Source organism: Aethalodelphis obliquidens, unplaced genomic scaffold (assembly GCF_003676395.1).
Source record: "Aethalodelphis obliquidens isolate GAN/ISIS:26980383/991018 unplaced genomic scaffold, ASM367639v1 scaffold80, whole genome shotgun sequence".
NCBI classification, from domain to species: Eukaryota; Metazoa; Chordata; class Mammalia; order Artiodactyla; family Delphinidae; genus Aethalodelphis; species Aethalodelphis obliquidens.
Genome location: NW_020838024.1, coordinates 5,807,847 through 5,823,572, shown reverse-complemented (window position 1 = coordinate 5,823,572; position 15,726 = coordinate 5,807,847). Strand labels below are relative to the sequence as shown.

At 50.0% G+C, this 15,726-nt stretch overlaps 1 protein-coding gene across 6 annotated transcripts in view; it reads left to right on the top strand.

The window, feature by feature from the left end:
- The window catches only part of PDZD2 (PDZ domain containing 2), a 377,132-nt gene that overhangs the window by 345,276 nt on the left and 16,130 nt on the right, over window positions 1-15,726 (top strand). For all 6 annotated transcript variants that reach the window (XM_027092702.1, XM_027092705.1, XM_027092704.1 and 3 more), the window contains 5 exons: window positions 821-855; window positions 1,575-1,722; window positions 2,978-3,783; window positions 9,100-9,244; window positions 11,621-15,614. In XM_027092702.1, coding sequence (XP_026948503.1) covers window positions 821-855; window positions 1,575-1,722; window positions 2,978-3,783; window positions 9,100-9,244; window positions 11,621-15,614 — 5,128 coding nt within the window. The remainder of the gene's footprint in view (window positions 1-820; window positions 856-1,574; window positions 1,723-2,977; window positions 3,784-9,099; window positions 9,245-11,620; window positions 15,615-15,726) is intronic.

The following is a 15,726-nucleotide window of genomic DNA, read 5'->3' as shown; positions in this document are numbered from 1 at the left end:
ATGAGTTACTGGTTGTCAGAGGCAAAGGAAGGCATACAGTTTTTTGGCAACCGTGGAATACCCTAATTATTTACGTCCATAATTAATATGTTGAAAGTAGGCATAGCCATAATGGGCTCTTTCTTCAGCTAACTCATTCTCCGGACCTGCCTGAAGGCTGTCCTCTCATAATCCCAACATATCCATTCAGTCAGTTATAAAAGATTTTATGAAGCCATGATCCTCAAGCCCAAGATCTTTTTGCTCATGGAATATAACTTAAAGTCTCAATGCTGAGTCTTTTTGTCCTTCAACTAAAAACTAAAATAGATATTCAGCCCTCTCCCTCATTCTTCCATAAGTTTTTTGGGCTGGTCTTCCTTGGTTCATTCATCCTTCAATCCATTTATCAAATATCACTGAACACTTCCTAGATCCTAGTGCTAAGCCTGCAGGGCCAGATCACCGATAGGTAAGTAGTCGAGGAAGGAGATGAGATGCATCCACTTGTAATTAAATTATATTGTGCATATGGAAATTGGTATATGGGTAGTATAAAACATTTTTGAAATTCAGAAGAAGTTTCTTCCAACTAGGATCATCATGGAGGTAGCCGCGTCTGAGGGTTTGAAGCATGAGCAGAATCTTGGGAGGTGGGACAGGATGGGGATCAGGTACCTAGGTAGACGGCACGCACGTCCATACGCACGCACGTCCATATCCACGCAGCGAAGGAGGTTTTGTTTAATATGATTGGCTCCTTCTTCTCCAGTTAAGGAGGTGAGCCTGTCTGTAAGGATTTGAGCTTCAGTGACAATATGGTGAATTTCTCCCCCAACAGGTACCCCCTTGAAGAGTCCTTCTCTTGCAAAAAAGGTGAGTCAAGACACACTGCTGCCTCGCTTAGCTGGCCCACGAACCAGTTCCTGAAGGCCATAAGTCAAACTACAGATCCCAGCCCATATTTCTGTCCATGAGTCATTTTGGCCACTTTACACAGGAAATGGCAACAATGTTCATTAGAGAACAAGTATACAAATGTGTGTTTATTAAATATTCATCCAGGAAAAGAACAGAACAACAAAATAAAAGAACTAAGCTACACTTTGAAAAATAGCTGCTTCATAATAAAGGGGGACCCTGGTCAGTTTGCGGGAGGGTACCTGCAACTTTAAGGAGAGTGTGGAATCTTTCTCAGGTGGACGTTCCCAAATCCCAGTGGATCAGAGAACAGGAGTCAAACTCTCCTATTTTGTTGTTGCATCAATAGGCCGAGCCAGTGCCTTGGAATTCCATTCTACTTCCTACCTCTTCCTCCAGTGTTTCTCCTGGGGTGGTTGATGTTTTGCTGCTGTGGCTTTTCTGATCACAGCCAAAAAAATATTGCTTAAAAACATTGTCTGGCAGCCATGCCTTTTAATGCATTGTTTAATTTCGCCATCCTAAAGTAAATGGAAGTAGGTGTTTACCATCAGAGCTGTTTTGAGTGACCACAGATGAGAACAAAGTGTTTTCGGGAAGATAGGATGCAACTACTGTTTAAAATAATCTGCTTCTGGTGCAAATTCCTCATCCCGCCCTGCCTTCTTCAACAGGACTCCCTGATCTCCGAATCTGAACTCTCCCAGTACTTTGCTCACGATGTCCCAGGCCCGCTGTCTGACTTCGTGGTGGCCGGCTCCGAGGATGAGGACCCCCCTGGAAGTGGCTGCGGCAGCTCCGCGGAGCTGCCTGGCGCCTCCCGTAAGCCATGACTTTTCCGATTCCACGATGTGTTGGTTTATATGTCACGGTGCTGGGATACGAAAAGAGAACTGGAAATCACACCTCTGGTTGAGTAGAAGCCACCTTTCTACCCGGGCTAAATTCAGAGTTTGCTCTTGGGAAATGCAGCCCACTCTTAGTGGCTGGCCCCCCACTTCTGTGGTAAATGGGCTGGGCTGACGTTCTGTACCCGCAGTGTTGAAGGATGCTGAACCGCCCCCTTTGGATGGTATTTACACAGTGTAGTCTTGGAATTTATGGCACCAAATCGTGGCTGGCAACCTGATGGCCTTACGTTTTAGGGCAATCCTAGCCAAACTCCTTCCCTCACTAGGCCCTAACTTAATTTTTTCGAAGAGGGCAGTGAGTGAAAGATTCAGAACTTAGACGTTATCAAATAGGGATTTTTAGAAAAAGACCTCATTGATTATTTTCTCGGTATAATCTGAAATAATGATCTGATGTGAACCATACTGACTTCTCATTCCTGCCGGTGTGGTTTCCTTTTGCTCATTTCTCCTGTTTGCATAAGAAAATCCCTGGTGTCGGGCGAGGCAGATGAGAACCCGTCTAGCTCATTTGGAGCACTTGATGTGCCTCCTCTGGTCTCTGATAGAAAAGTTGCAAGGCGGAAGCACGTGTAATCTTTCACTACATTTAACGAGAAGCGGAGAGTTTGCAGAGCAGCCCACGCTCTCCTTCCCTTCCCAGGTTGGAGTTTATAAATCGTGTGTAATCTCAGGCTTCACTGTGCCCGTTAATCAAGCCCCACCTCCAACTTTTGCAGATGAAGGAAGGACCTCAGGTGATAAGAAGGCCCAGGTGTGCAGGACCCGTGGGTCCCCGGGCATCCTCCCACAGAGGACTATTCGGCGGCAGCATTTAGGTCGAAGTCAGTAATGTGTTAGACATCACGGATGTTGACAAGTTAATACATTTCTGTCTCTAGGCAGCACACATGTTTAAGTGAAACAAACCAGAGGTTAAGATATTTTTAAAAAGTAGAAAAACAAAAAGGGAGACCAGTAGGAAAAGGAGAGAGGGAAGACAGCTCTCTGCTCTGTGGAGATCCCGAGAAACCGTATCATTTCAGCCTGGCGTCCAGTAGCCAGAAGGTGTGTATGTGGCATTTGTGAACGTGGAAATGCTCGTGTGTAATGAGGGGGGTCAGATTGAAAGACCACGCCAGATGGGAAGATGTTTCATTCAACTTTTCTTTCCCCAACCCCGCCAGCTCACAAGGAACCAGGAAAACCCAGGGCCAACAGCCTTGTGTCTCTAGGAAGTCAGCGGGCCTCTGGGCTCTTCCACAAGCAGGTGACAATTGTCAGGCAAGCCAGTCTTCCCGGGAGCCCACAGGTCCTCCGAAACCCTCTCCTCCGCCAGAGGAGGGTGGGCTGCTACGATGACGACGCCAGTGATGAAGAAGAGTTTGATGGCGAAGGGGACTGCATTTCCCTCCCGGGGACCCTCTCAGGTCCCAGCAGGTCTCTGACAGACGATGGCTCTACATGCGTCTCAGCGGCCTCTTCCAAGGTCACGGGTATCAACCAAGAGGCACATCCCCAGAAAACCCTGGTCAGCAAGGCCTCCTCGGTGCCTCTCCTTGGCAGCTCGCTGGACTTACGGGAGAGTGTCCCAGGAGGCGTGGGGGACACCCTTGTACATGCAGCCAACCCGCTGGTCCCTTCAGAGGCCCCCGAGGGGAGCCCTGGCTGCCTGGGGAGGAAGGAGCTTTCAGGATCGAGGAGTTCACCCAAGTTGGAGTGCAAAGCCGGATCAGGCACCCAGAGTCTGGCGAGCACGGACAGCCCCGGTTCCCTCCAGCAGAAGAATGACAACCTGGGGTCCAGGCACAAACCAGTGGCCAGGGTCAGCCCACACCACAAGAGGCCCGAGGCTGAGGCCAGGCCCAGGAGCTCAGAAACGGCCGGCCCGACCGATGGAGCCAGTGACCCGTGTGGTCCGGACTTGAACGTCCAGGCCGCTTCCGTCAAAGTGGCTGTGACTGGTTACCAGCCAGGAGGAACCGTGGAGAAGGTAACTGATTTCTCTTAGTTACTTGGGATCTAGTGAGTATTATATGAATGAGTGTGGAGCATGCTGTAAAGCATACGTTAATCTGTCTGAAAGGAAGGATGATGATTGGAGAATTATCTTTCAATAGAGCCATTCATTTCAATACTCAAACTGCTTGGGAGCCTGGTAATACTACGTCGCCAGGTTGGTGCGGGGAGGTGCCTAGGTACTGAGTCGTGAGATCATTCGGCCAAAAGATAGAATCGCTCTCTTACCTGTACACAGGGCCTGCGGCTGATGATGGAAGGGCAGTGCTAGGCCAGTGGAGGAAACCCCTGGGTCTGGTACCGGCTTCTCCACTGACTAATTGGTGGTCATTTGGGCAAGTTATTGCATCTTCCTGAACCACAGTTGTCTGGACTGTAAAATAGGGATGGTGCTGTCTGCCCTGATCATCTCAGAGTCGGGGTGACCATCAAATATAGGTTAATGGTGATTACGTCTGGCTGTCAACGTTCTGATTGATCCTTATTTTATCAGACTTTCTACAGTGATGATGTATAGTTATAGCTACTCATACCCTTGTTGTGAGTATCACATGAAATAAGGGGCATGCGTTCACTTAGAAACATATAATGTACCACATTAAATGCACGTTAATATTATTTATGTTTCTCCTTTGTTACCAGTATGTTAGAATGGCCCAGAATTATTAAATTGTACCTTTTTAAAAAAATTTTAACATACCTCCACTTTAGCAAGGAGAGAGTAAGAGAAACAAACATTGTTTACAGTCTCCTCAACATAAATAATTTCATTCTGAGCAAAGAATCTGAGACGACTTATAAGGCTATACAGGTATGCCTCGGAGATAATGCAGGTTCAGTTCCAGACCACTGCAATAAAGTGAATATGGCAATAAAGTAAGTCACATGAATTTTTTGGCTTCCCAGTGCATATGAAGGTTATGTTTACAGTGTACTGTAGTCTGTTAATTGTACAATAGCATTATGTCTTTAAAAATAATGTACATGTAATAACTTTAAAATACTTTATTGCTAAAAATGCTAACCATCTGAGCCTTCGGTGAGTCATAATCTTTTTGCAATAGTTTCATCAAAGATCACTGATGACAGATCACCATAACAAATATAATAATAATGAAAAAAATCGAAATATTGTAAGAATTACCAAAACGTGACAGAGACAAATATGACAGAAATGAGCAAATGCTGTTGGAAAAATGGCACCAACATACCTGCTCGACGCAGGGTTGTTACAAACCTTTAATTTGTAAGAAACACAGTATCTCTGAAGTGCAGTTTTTATTCCTATATTTATAAAGATGTGTGTTCAAGTGGTTTGTATAAACATACAAGAGAGCCAGAAAATACAAAGTCATAAAAGCTATTCTAGGCAGAAGGGGTTTTGCTGTTGGTTTTTTTACCTTGTAGAAAAAGTAGAAACTCACATCTTTTCCTCCTCCTAAAACATTATTACCTCTGACTAGCACATGTTTTATTTTTTTATTATTATTATTTTTTTTAACAAAGCTTTTTGGTCATAGGTTCAGTCATTTTTTAAAATATTTATTCATTCATTCATTCATTTGGTTGTGCCGGGTCTTAGTTGCGGCAGGCAGCCTCCTTAGTTGTGGCAGTCGGGCTCTTTAGTTGTGGCTTGTGAACTCTTAGTTGTGGCATGCATTATGGGATCTAGCTCCCTGACCCGAGGGATCAAACCCGGTCCCCCTGCACTGGGATCACGGAGTCTTAACCACTGTGCCACCAGGGAAGTCCCAGCACATGTGTTTAAAATGTAATGTTCAGCTAATGGGTAAACCCCTTCTTTTTAAAAGTATCACAAGTTTTGAATAACTATATGAAGCCAAATCAGGGGTTTTATTCATAATAATTTATTTCTATTAAAATAAGAGCTCTTGTACTTGTGAATCAGTATCCCCAGTAAGACCTTTGAGCAGCATTTAAAACTTTTGTACAAAAGAAGTTCAATTTTTCTCACAAAATTTTTAGTTTCCAAATTTTATTTTATTTATGTATGCAAAAGAAAATAGACTACATTGCCATAAGGTATTTACCCTCAAATATTAGAAGCTTAAAAAAACCCAAAACTTTCTCTTTTGGCAAATAGATTGTCTTCCACTGTTTTTGTTGAATACTTTTTAAAATTGAGATGAAATTCACATAACATAAAATTAAACATTTTAAAGTGTCCAGTTCAGGGCTTCCCTGGTGGCACAGTGGTTAAGAATCCGCCTGCCAATGCAGGGGACACGGGTTCAATCCCTGCTTCCGGAAGATCCCACATGCTGCGGAGCAACTAAGCTCGTGCACCACAACTACTGAGCCTGCGCTCTAGAGCCCGCGAGCCACAACTACTGAGCCCACGCGCCGCATCAACTGAAGCCCACGCGCTCTAGAGCCTGTGCTTGGCAACAAGAGAAGCCACCGCAATGAGAAGCTCGCGCACCGTAACGAAGAGTAGCCCCCGCTCGCCGCAACTAGAAAAAGCCTGCACGCAGCAACAAAGACCCAACACAGCCAAAAATAATAAATAAATAAATTTATTAAAAAATAAAAAAATAAAATGTCCAGTTCAGTGGCACCTGCTGCATTCAGTGCTGTACAGTCACTACCTCTGTCGAGTTCCAGGCTCTTCTACTGGTTTTATATTACATTTATGCCTTATTAGTAAACAGAAAATTCACTGAGTTAAACGCTGTATAGATTTCCCTCAGCAGATAATTGATATTTTACTAAATGATTTTTTTTTTTTTTTTACAAAAGTAGCTAAAAGATACTCCATCTGTTTCACCCCTTTCCTCTGCTGCCACCTTTGGGCCACTTTATGACTCCTTCACTCAGAGGGTAAATTTCAAATAAATCTGATTTAACTATTTAGCAAGTCTGTTTAGAAACTTTTTTTTTTACAGTAGGTATTAGATAGAAGAAAGGAAGATGAAGTAACTGACACTTGGCTAAAGTGCAATTTTGAAATGTTAATTTTATTTATTCAGCTTAGTCCCTCCCTAACTCCCAAAATGAGGAGCTGATTCTGGTCTTGGATATCTTTTTTTAATTATTATTATTATTCAGATTTAACTGGGCATCCTGTGTGGTTTGGGGGGTTTTTTTTGGCTGTGTCTGGTCTTAGTTGCGACACGCAGGATCTTCTGTTGTGGCACGTGGGCTCTTCGTTGTGGCATGTGGGCTTCTCTCAAGTTGTGGCGCGTGGGCTCCAGAGCACGTGGGCTCTATAGTTTGCGGCAGGCAGGCTCTCTAGTTGAAGCGCGCGTGGGCTCAGTAGTAGTGGCGCACAGGCTTAGTTGCCCCAGGGCATGTGGGATCTTAGTTTCCCGACTAGGGATTGAACCCGCGTCCCCTGCATTGGAACATGGATTGTTTACCACCGGACCGCAAGTCCCTGGTCTTGCATATCTTGATGCAATATTATAACAATAAGGCCTTACCTCTATACAGCCTTTCGTGGGTTTTTTTCTTCATTTTCTTATTTTTTAAATTAATTTATTTTTATTGAAGTATAGTTGATTTACAACGTTGGGTTAGTTTCAGCTGTGCAGTAAAGTGATTCAGTTATACATCCATATATACCTATTTTTTTTCAGATTCTTTTCCCTTATAGGTTATTACAAAATATTGAGTATAGTTCCCTGTGCTATACAGTAGGTCCTTGTTGGTTATCTATTTTATATATAGTAGTGTGTATATGTTAATCCCAAACTCTAATTTATCCCTCCCCTCCCCACTTTCCCCTTTGGTAACCATAAGTTTGTTTTCCATGTCTGTGGGTCTGTATAGGTTTTTGTATGCTGAGTGTTGTAGCTGTTATCTCATTTAATTATCCTTTATTTAAAACTCTATGAGTTAGGGCAAGTCTTATCATCCCCATCTTTTTTCTAATTTTTTTTATTTTGGTAAAATACACATAGTATAAAATTTACCATCTTTTTCTTTTTTTTTTTTTTGCGGTACGCGGGCCTCTCACTGTTGTGGCCTCTCCCGTTGCGGAGCACAGGCTCCGTGGCCATGGCTCACGGGCCCAGCCGCCCCGCGGCATGTGGGATCTTCCCGGACCGGGGCACGAACCCGTGTCCCCTGCATCGGCAGGCAGACTCTCAACCACTGAGCCACCAGGGAAGCCCTAAAATTTACCATCTTAACCATTAAGGTGTACAGTTCCATGATATTAGTATATTTAGAAGGTTGTGTAACCATCACCACCATCCATCTCCAGAACTCTTTTTATCTTGCAAAATGGAGACTCTGTACCCATTAAACAACAACTCCCCGTTTCTCCCTCCCACCAGCCCCTGGAAATTACCATTCTTTTTTCTGTCTCTATGATTTTGACTACTCTGTGTACCTCATATAAGTGGAATCATACATTTGTGGTTTTTTTATGACTGGTCTATGTTGCTTAACATAAGTCCTCAAAGCTTATCCACGTAATAGCATGTGTCAGAATTTCCTTCCTTTATAAGGCTGAATAATATTCCATTGTATGTATAGAACACATTTTGCATATCCATTCATCTATCGATGGACACTTGGGTTGCTTCCACACTTTAGCTATTGTGAGTAACACTGCTATGAACACAGGTGTACACACATCTCTTTGAGACCCTGCTTTCAATTCTTTTGGGTATACACCCAGGAGTGGGATTACTGGATCATGTGGTAGTTCTGTTTTTAGTTTTTTGAGGAATCTCCATACTGTTTTCCATAGTATGGAAATGGCTACACCATTTTACATTCCTACCAACAGTGCACGAGGTTCTAATTTCTTCACATTCTCACCAACACTTGTTATTTCTGTATTCTTTTTTTTTTGTGGTGCGCGGGCCTCTCCCGCTGCGGAGCACAGGCTCCGGACGTGCAGGCTCAGAGGTCATGGCTCACGTGCCCAGCTGCTCTGCGGCATGTGGGATCTTCCTGGACCGGGGCACGAACCCATGTCCCCTGCATCGGCAGGCGGACTCTCAACCACTGCGCCACCAGGGAAGCCCTATTTCTGTATTCTTGATTGTAGCCATCCTAATGGGTGTGAGGTAATATCTCATTGTGGTTTTGATTTGCATTTTCCTAATCACCCACATCTTAAAGTTGAAAAAACTGAGGTTTAGGAAGAGCGACAAGACCATAAATTTCTATTGGACCTTAAACCCAGAATCTGAATCTTATGGCTCCTGGTCCAGGGCTCTTTGAACTTTCCCAAACCAGTTCTCTGTGTGTGATGCCTTAGGACACAGACACCCTGAAAGCCACTGACAGTGACTTGTAGTTGTCCTTGTGCCAGGACTCTCTGGACAAGCTGACCGTTGGGGATGGGCGAGTCCCCACCGACTGGGGGCCAGCTGGTACCCCGCCCCACCCGGATGCTGGCCACCCCACAGAGAAGCCGCCTGAAGCTGTACCCGAGCAGGGGCAAGAACCCGGGACAGGTAAGATTACTTTATCACTTGTTAAGCTTCAGGATGGGAGGGCAGAAGTTACCTTAACAAAAGTGTTATCGATATATGCGGAGAATTTTGAGGGGCAGAGAAATCTTACACAGGTTAATGATAGTTAAAGCTGCCTGCATTTAACAACTTGACTAGATCATTGTGCCTGAATTCATAGTTTTCATTCCATGTCGAGTGTGTCTGTCTTCAGCCAGTCCACAGCCTTTACCCATTTTCTGACATGTACCTTAGTGAATGAGGCACGAGATGAAACAGAAACATATTCTGCCCTTCAGAAACTCAACACCCTGCTTACGTGAAATCAGTTGTACTGAGAAGTGGCAGGAAAAACCTCCACAGAGGACAAGTAAAAAATTAATATTTTTTTACCTCATGTATCCACAGAAAATAATAGCTGAGGAGCCCTCCGAGGTCAGCAAGATGCTCCCAGGCCTGCGTGACGGGCTCTGGCCCTGGCAGGCTGTCCTCGGCACCAGTGGCTCAGCTTATCGGCACACCTGTAACCTGCTCTAGTTAGGGAGCTGCACCAAGCCCTCCCTGTCCTTCTACACCGACGACATCAGTTGTAAAGGTTGCTGGGCCTTCGACCCCTGACATGCCATAACTGAGCCAATGTGCTTCCCATTATTGAGTATTCGGGGAGTTTCCAAGTGAAGGAGTATTTTGAAACATGATGTCATGGACTGCCACCATGTAATTTAATCTCCTTAAATAAAACCCTCTTAGGTTACACACTTTGCACAAAAGCCAAATTGCTAACAACATTTTAGGGTTTGTTCAGCGAGTGAATCACCTGAAAAACAGCCTTACATTCCCTCCTTTTGTCTCATTGCTACTTTTCCCCGAGGTTGGCACCAGCAGAAGCAGGAAAGTCATGCTGAAGGGAGTTCAAAAAGGTTGAGCAGAGAAGGACAGGAGGCCGTGGATGTGAATCTTGTGGTGCCCCTGGCCATCCTCGGGGACCTGGGGAAGTTGTGTCTGGTCTCTGTGCGTGTCTTGATGAGCCAGCCTTGTTGCTGCCAGGTGCTCTCCACAGAGGTCAGGGTTTAGGTAACTGGCCAGCCTCCTGGGGTGACCCCTGGCCATGAACTCTGTGACCCCAGATACATTGCTTAACAGCTCTGTGCCTCAGTTCCCCACCATTCCAGTGCAGATGGTCACAGTGCTGGGAGGAAAATTAAGTGCATGAAAAACTCTTAGCGCAGCGCTAAGTCCCAATAATTAGTTCTTAATTATTGACCGCCCCCTTCAGAGGGGGTAGGCATATGCAATTAAGATGATTTGCATGGGAGATGTGGAGTGAATATAACATTTGGGGGAGATACACTTTTCAAAGCAAGGGCTTTCATTGTGACTGAGGTTTTCACTCCAAGCTCAGACCCAGAGTTCGTAAGAAAATGCAAATCTAATGTTCTTTATCATGCCAGTTTCCCCATCTATTGTAAGATGCCATGTGCCAGAGGTGGACAGCTTAGCTCACGCACCTGCAGGCCTTTTGCAGAGGAGCCTCCAGGACAGAGTGGCTGTCCAGAACCCACCTCATGGAATGACTTTACTTCCCACTGTCTCTAGGCAGGTGTCATCTTTCCCTGCGCCTTGGAGATTCCATGCTTTTTCTTGCTTCTCTGCTTTGACTCCCTTTCCTTCCTCACCTTCCTTCCCTTCGGTCTCTGATCAGACTATCCCTCCAGAACCCCACTCAGGTCCGGACCCTCCTGTCACAGCTTCCCGGGATAATCTTACCTCCTAGGTCACCCACACCCCCGAACCTGGTCAGGACACACTGGAGCTCAGGACAGGCTTCCATCTGTCTGGAGCATTCCATGTGTTTTCCCCAGTTAGCCTCCTCTCCTGCACGAAGCAGTAAGGCCCTCAAGTACCCTGCTTGGACTGTTTTACTCTACTCTGGCTCACAATCCACGGCATGGGGCTAAACCCCGACGTGATCAGCCAGGGACTGAGAGGTTTGCAGAATCAAATAGAACAACGGCCTGACTCCTGCGGGGTTTGCCATCAGAGGGCAGATGGCGCACAGAAACCCAAGTGAAGGATTTCTGGCGGCCCCCATTCTTATAAACAACCAAAGAGGGCAGAAGCAGAGGTTCCTTCTGCCATCCAGTCTGAGTTATTTTAGAGCTTCTAAAGCTTGGTGGTATTTGTTAGATGTGAGCACTCTGTAATTTTAGAGACAAAAACAAGCCTACATTTAGGCTGTGGGATGTCCTTCTAAAAGAGACCAAAAAATGGAGGCTGTTTACAGTTTTCCACTTTTTTAATTGAGAGGTTTTCTATTTTCTTACCTCCCCCCCGCGTATGTCCTGTGCCACCCACCTTCTGTTTACATTCTCCACACAGGACCCCACGGCTCCCCAGGCCCCCTCCCTTCCCCAGGGGAGAAGGGGGTGGTGCACCCTGACCACAGCAAGACCTCAGCGCACGCAGGGCCAGCGAGGCAACCCGAAGACCCCGGAGAGACAGAGTCACCCAGGGTGCCTGAGTCTGAGGACAGTGCATCCCAGGGGATGATGGCCACAGCTCATCCTGACCTCAGCGAGACCGGAGCGGCCCCAGAAGCCAGCTCGCCCCGCGCCACCCGGAAGGCCGCTGCCCACAGTGGAGCGGGACCCGCGGCCGAGGGGGCATCTCCGGCCACTGCCATGCTGTCACGAGACCTCACGACCCTGGAGAAGAGACAGGGGGTTCCGGGTCACCACAGCGATGCTCTGCAAACCACGGGAACCCTCGTGCCTGGAAACTGCCGGGGGTCAGCTCTGCCCCGAGGAACAGACTCTGGGTCTGCAAGGGCGCCGCGGGCCAGCCCCTCCCTGCCGTCACCGAGTGACAAGGCCCCGGAGGGGTGTGGTGGTGCCTCGGGGCCCGGCTGCCCCAGGGGCAGCGGGAGCAGCCCCGTGACTGACATCGACAGGCTCCTGGAGGAGCTCGATGCTTCTGGAGCAAGGCTTCCGCCTCCCGGGAAAGGGGCCCGGCTGAGCCGGGAGCGCGCTGCCCCGGGGCCGCAGCGGGCCGAGTCGGACCCGGACTCGGGGAGCCAGGCCCCCGGCCCGAGGAGGCCCGCGGCTGCCGGTCCAGCCCCTTGCCCCCAGTGGGCCCACCAGCCTTCGGTTCTGGATTCCATCAATCCCGACAGACATTTTACTGTGAACAAAAGCTTTCTGAGCAGCTACTCTAGAAACCTCAGCAGCCTCCACGAAGACAGTACGTCGCTGTCGGGCCTGGGCGACAGCACGGAGCCGTCCCTCTCGTCCATGTACGGAGATGCTGAGGACTCGTCTTCGGACCCCGAGTCGCTCACCGAAGCCCCACGAGCTCCCGCCAGGGACAGCTGGTCCCGTCCTCGTCTTTGTCCTCGTCCTCATGGGGCTTCTCACAAGGGAGACACGACGGAGTCTGAGGAAGAGCAGGTTGAAATCTGTGCCACGAATGGCCCCCCCGATCCACCCGCAGCCAGCGCTCCTGCCCTTGCCCAGGGGGCCGCCTGCCCTGCCTTCGCCAAAGCCCTGCCACCGAAGCACGGAGCCCTAAGCCCGGCGGCGGGGGACGCCGGGGACGCCGCCGCCTCCGCGCCGGGAGCCTTGGGCCCAGCAGCCCCGGGCCCTCCACGGCTGCCTCTGCCCTCGGACGCCAGGTCTCGGGAGCCGGAGACGCCCGAGGCTGCACGGGCTGCCGAGGACCCCGGGGAAGCCGCCCAGCCTCCGCCCGGCCCCAGGTCTGTCCCCGGGCCCCCAGGCCCCCTCAGCTCTCCTAACATGGTGAATGGTTTGGAGCACGACTGGCTGGATGACAAGACCTCACCTGAAGAACAGGAAACAAACGTTCACGCCACTGGAAACCCGGGCGCCCTCGGGGCGTGCGACCCCGAGAACAGAGACCTGGCTCTGGCAAAGCTGCACATCTCCGAAGTTCAAGACCCGGACGACTTGCTGCCAAAGCCGAAACCCGTCTCCAGGCGGCCCATCATGGCCTGGTTTAAAGAGATAAATAAAAGCAACCAAGGGACGCAGCCGCAGAGCAGAAGTGAAACGGAACCACCCACGATGCCGGCCAGAAGGCCCGACCCCAAGGACCAGGCGCTGAGCTCCGGCCACAAGAAGGGGGTGGCTGTACGGGACAGCCCCCCTCCCCGGCTGAGTCTTGAGAATAAAGACCTGCCTAAGAAGAGCTCCATGGAAACCCTTCTGAGTACCTGTCAGAAACCCAAAGCCGGTCCTAAGCTGAAGAGACTGAGCATCAAAAGCAAAAGCAAAGTCAGCTCCGAGGCCCCAGCCACTCACCCGGCGAAGGCCGGGGGCACAGAGCACAGGAGAGCCCTCGTTTCACCCCAGGCCTCCCACAAAGTGCTTTCTAAGGTGGCATCACACCGGTTCCACACAGGTGACCATGAGGAACCGGACAGAAGCGCCGCAGCCGCCCCCCAGCCTCCCCAGTGTGTGGAGGGCAAGCTGCCCCAGGGGACCCCAGGCTCCCTGAAGCCCTCGGCATCCGACACCAGCATCAGGATGTTCATTTCGCCCTTGACCTCCCCCAAGACCCTTCCTGAACAAGGTGCGTGCAGTAGGCTCCACCCGGCTGTGCACTCAGAACCTGACCGAGGCTGCCCGGCCGCCCCCAGATCTCCGAAGTGTGGTCCAGAGAGCAAGGCTCCCCCTGCGTCCCCTGGGCTGGTGAGTCCCACGGCACCAAGGAGTGGCGCGTCCACAGCGGCCGGCAAGCGGGAGGTCCCCCCTACCGGGCAGGGCGAGCAGCCCCCGTCCAGCCAAACGGACTCAGCAGCAGAAGCCTCCCAGGCCGGAGGGACCGGCGACAAAAGAAGCAAAATCATTGCTGGTGAGCCCCTTGAAAGGACCAACGAGCTGAAAATCATTGAGATCTCTTCTGAAAGGACGCCCAAGAATGCGTATGGTGACAAGCCAGCTGAGAGTGACAGGCAGGGAGAGTTCCTGGCCCAGAGCACCTGTCAGGAGAAGAGCGAATTCAGGCTCTGTCACCAGTCAGTGGACTCGTCCCCAAATCATCCATCCTCACGCACGTCTCGGGCCTCCCAGGTGGAGCAGGGAGCACAGCAATCTGTCAGCAGGGCGAAACAGACTTCCTCCCCCTCCCGGCAGCTGCCAGCTGAAAAGGCAGATCCTTGCCAGGGAAAGTCAGAGCACAGGGCAGACTCCCTGGGGCTGCCCAGGAACGGCGCGACCGTGGGCCCGGCGCCGGGTGAGCACCCCTACTTCACGCCAAGGCCAGCAACCAGGACCTACTCCATGCCGGCCCAGTTCTCCAGCCACTTCGGCCGGGAGGGCCATGCCCTACACAGCCCAGGGCGCCCCCCCCGGGACGGCCAGCTCTCTGCCACCAGCGGGGGCCTCCTCGAGGCCAGGGCGTCCAGAGGCAGTGTTCTCAGCCTGGTTAATGGACAGGGCGTGTATAGCGTAAAGCCCCTGCTGGAGACTTCGAGGAACCTTCCAACCACAGACGAAGGGGATGTCCTGTCAGTGCAGGAAACAAGCTGCCTACTCACAGACAAAATCAGAGTCACCAGGAGATATTACTACTCTGAGCAGAACTGGCCCCATGAATCTACCTCATTTTTCTCTGTGAAGCAGAGGATCAAGTCTTTTGAGAACCTGGCCAATTCTGACCGGCCCACGGCCAAGTCCGGGGCCTCCCCGTTTCTGTCGGTAAGCTCCAAGCCTCCCATTGTTAGGCGGTCTTCAGGCAGCGTGGCTTCCGGGAACCTCGGCCACTCCAGTGACGCAGCAGCGAGGTCGCTGAGACGCAGCCTGAGTTCCTGCAGTGAAAGCCAAGGTGAAGGCAGCACCCTCATCCCCCCGATGACCAAGTCCCCGTCCAGCATGACTCTGACAGCCTCCCGGCAGAGCCCGGGGGAGGCTGCTAAAAAGGGCGCTGATTCAGACCCGAAGCGATCACTTGGTCCTTCGGGAATCCCCACCCCAACGGTGACCCCAGCCTCTCCCGCCAAGAGAAACAAATGCTCGGTGCGTCACACCCAGGCCTCACCTTTGTCCCGCTCGAAGCTCCAGGAGCTGAGAGCCCTGAGCATGCCTGACCTCGACAAGCTCTGCAGCGAGGACTTCTCGGCCGGGCCGACTGCTGTGCTCTTCAAAACCGAGCTGGAAATCGTCCCCCGGAGGTCACTTGGCTCCCCTGCTGGAGGCCTCCACGGCTCCACTGCCCTTTCATGGACCGTGAAGGGGGCGGACAGGGCCTGTCCAGGGGGAAGCAGCCCTAAAGCCACTGAGCCTGGGGCACCCAGTTCAGCCCGCGATGTGGGTGAGACCACCCAGGATCTGCCTTCCGGAAAAAGTTGGTCAGTTAAGTAAGTATCCACCCCTGCCCTTTTAGGTAATTAAACTTTTTTTTTGATGGACTGGTTTTAGATTTATAGAAAAGTTGCAAAGATAGTGCAGACTTCCCCTGTACCCGTTACC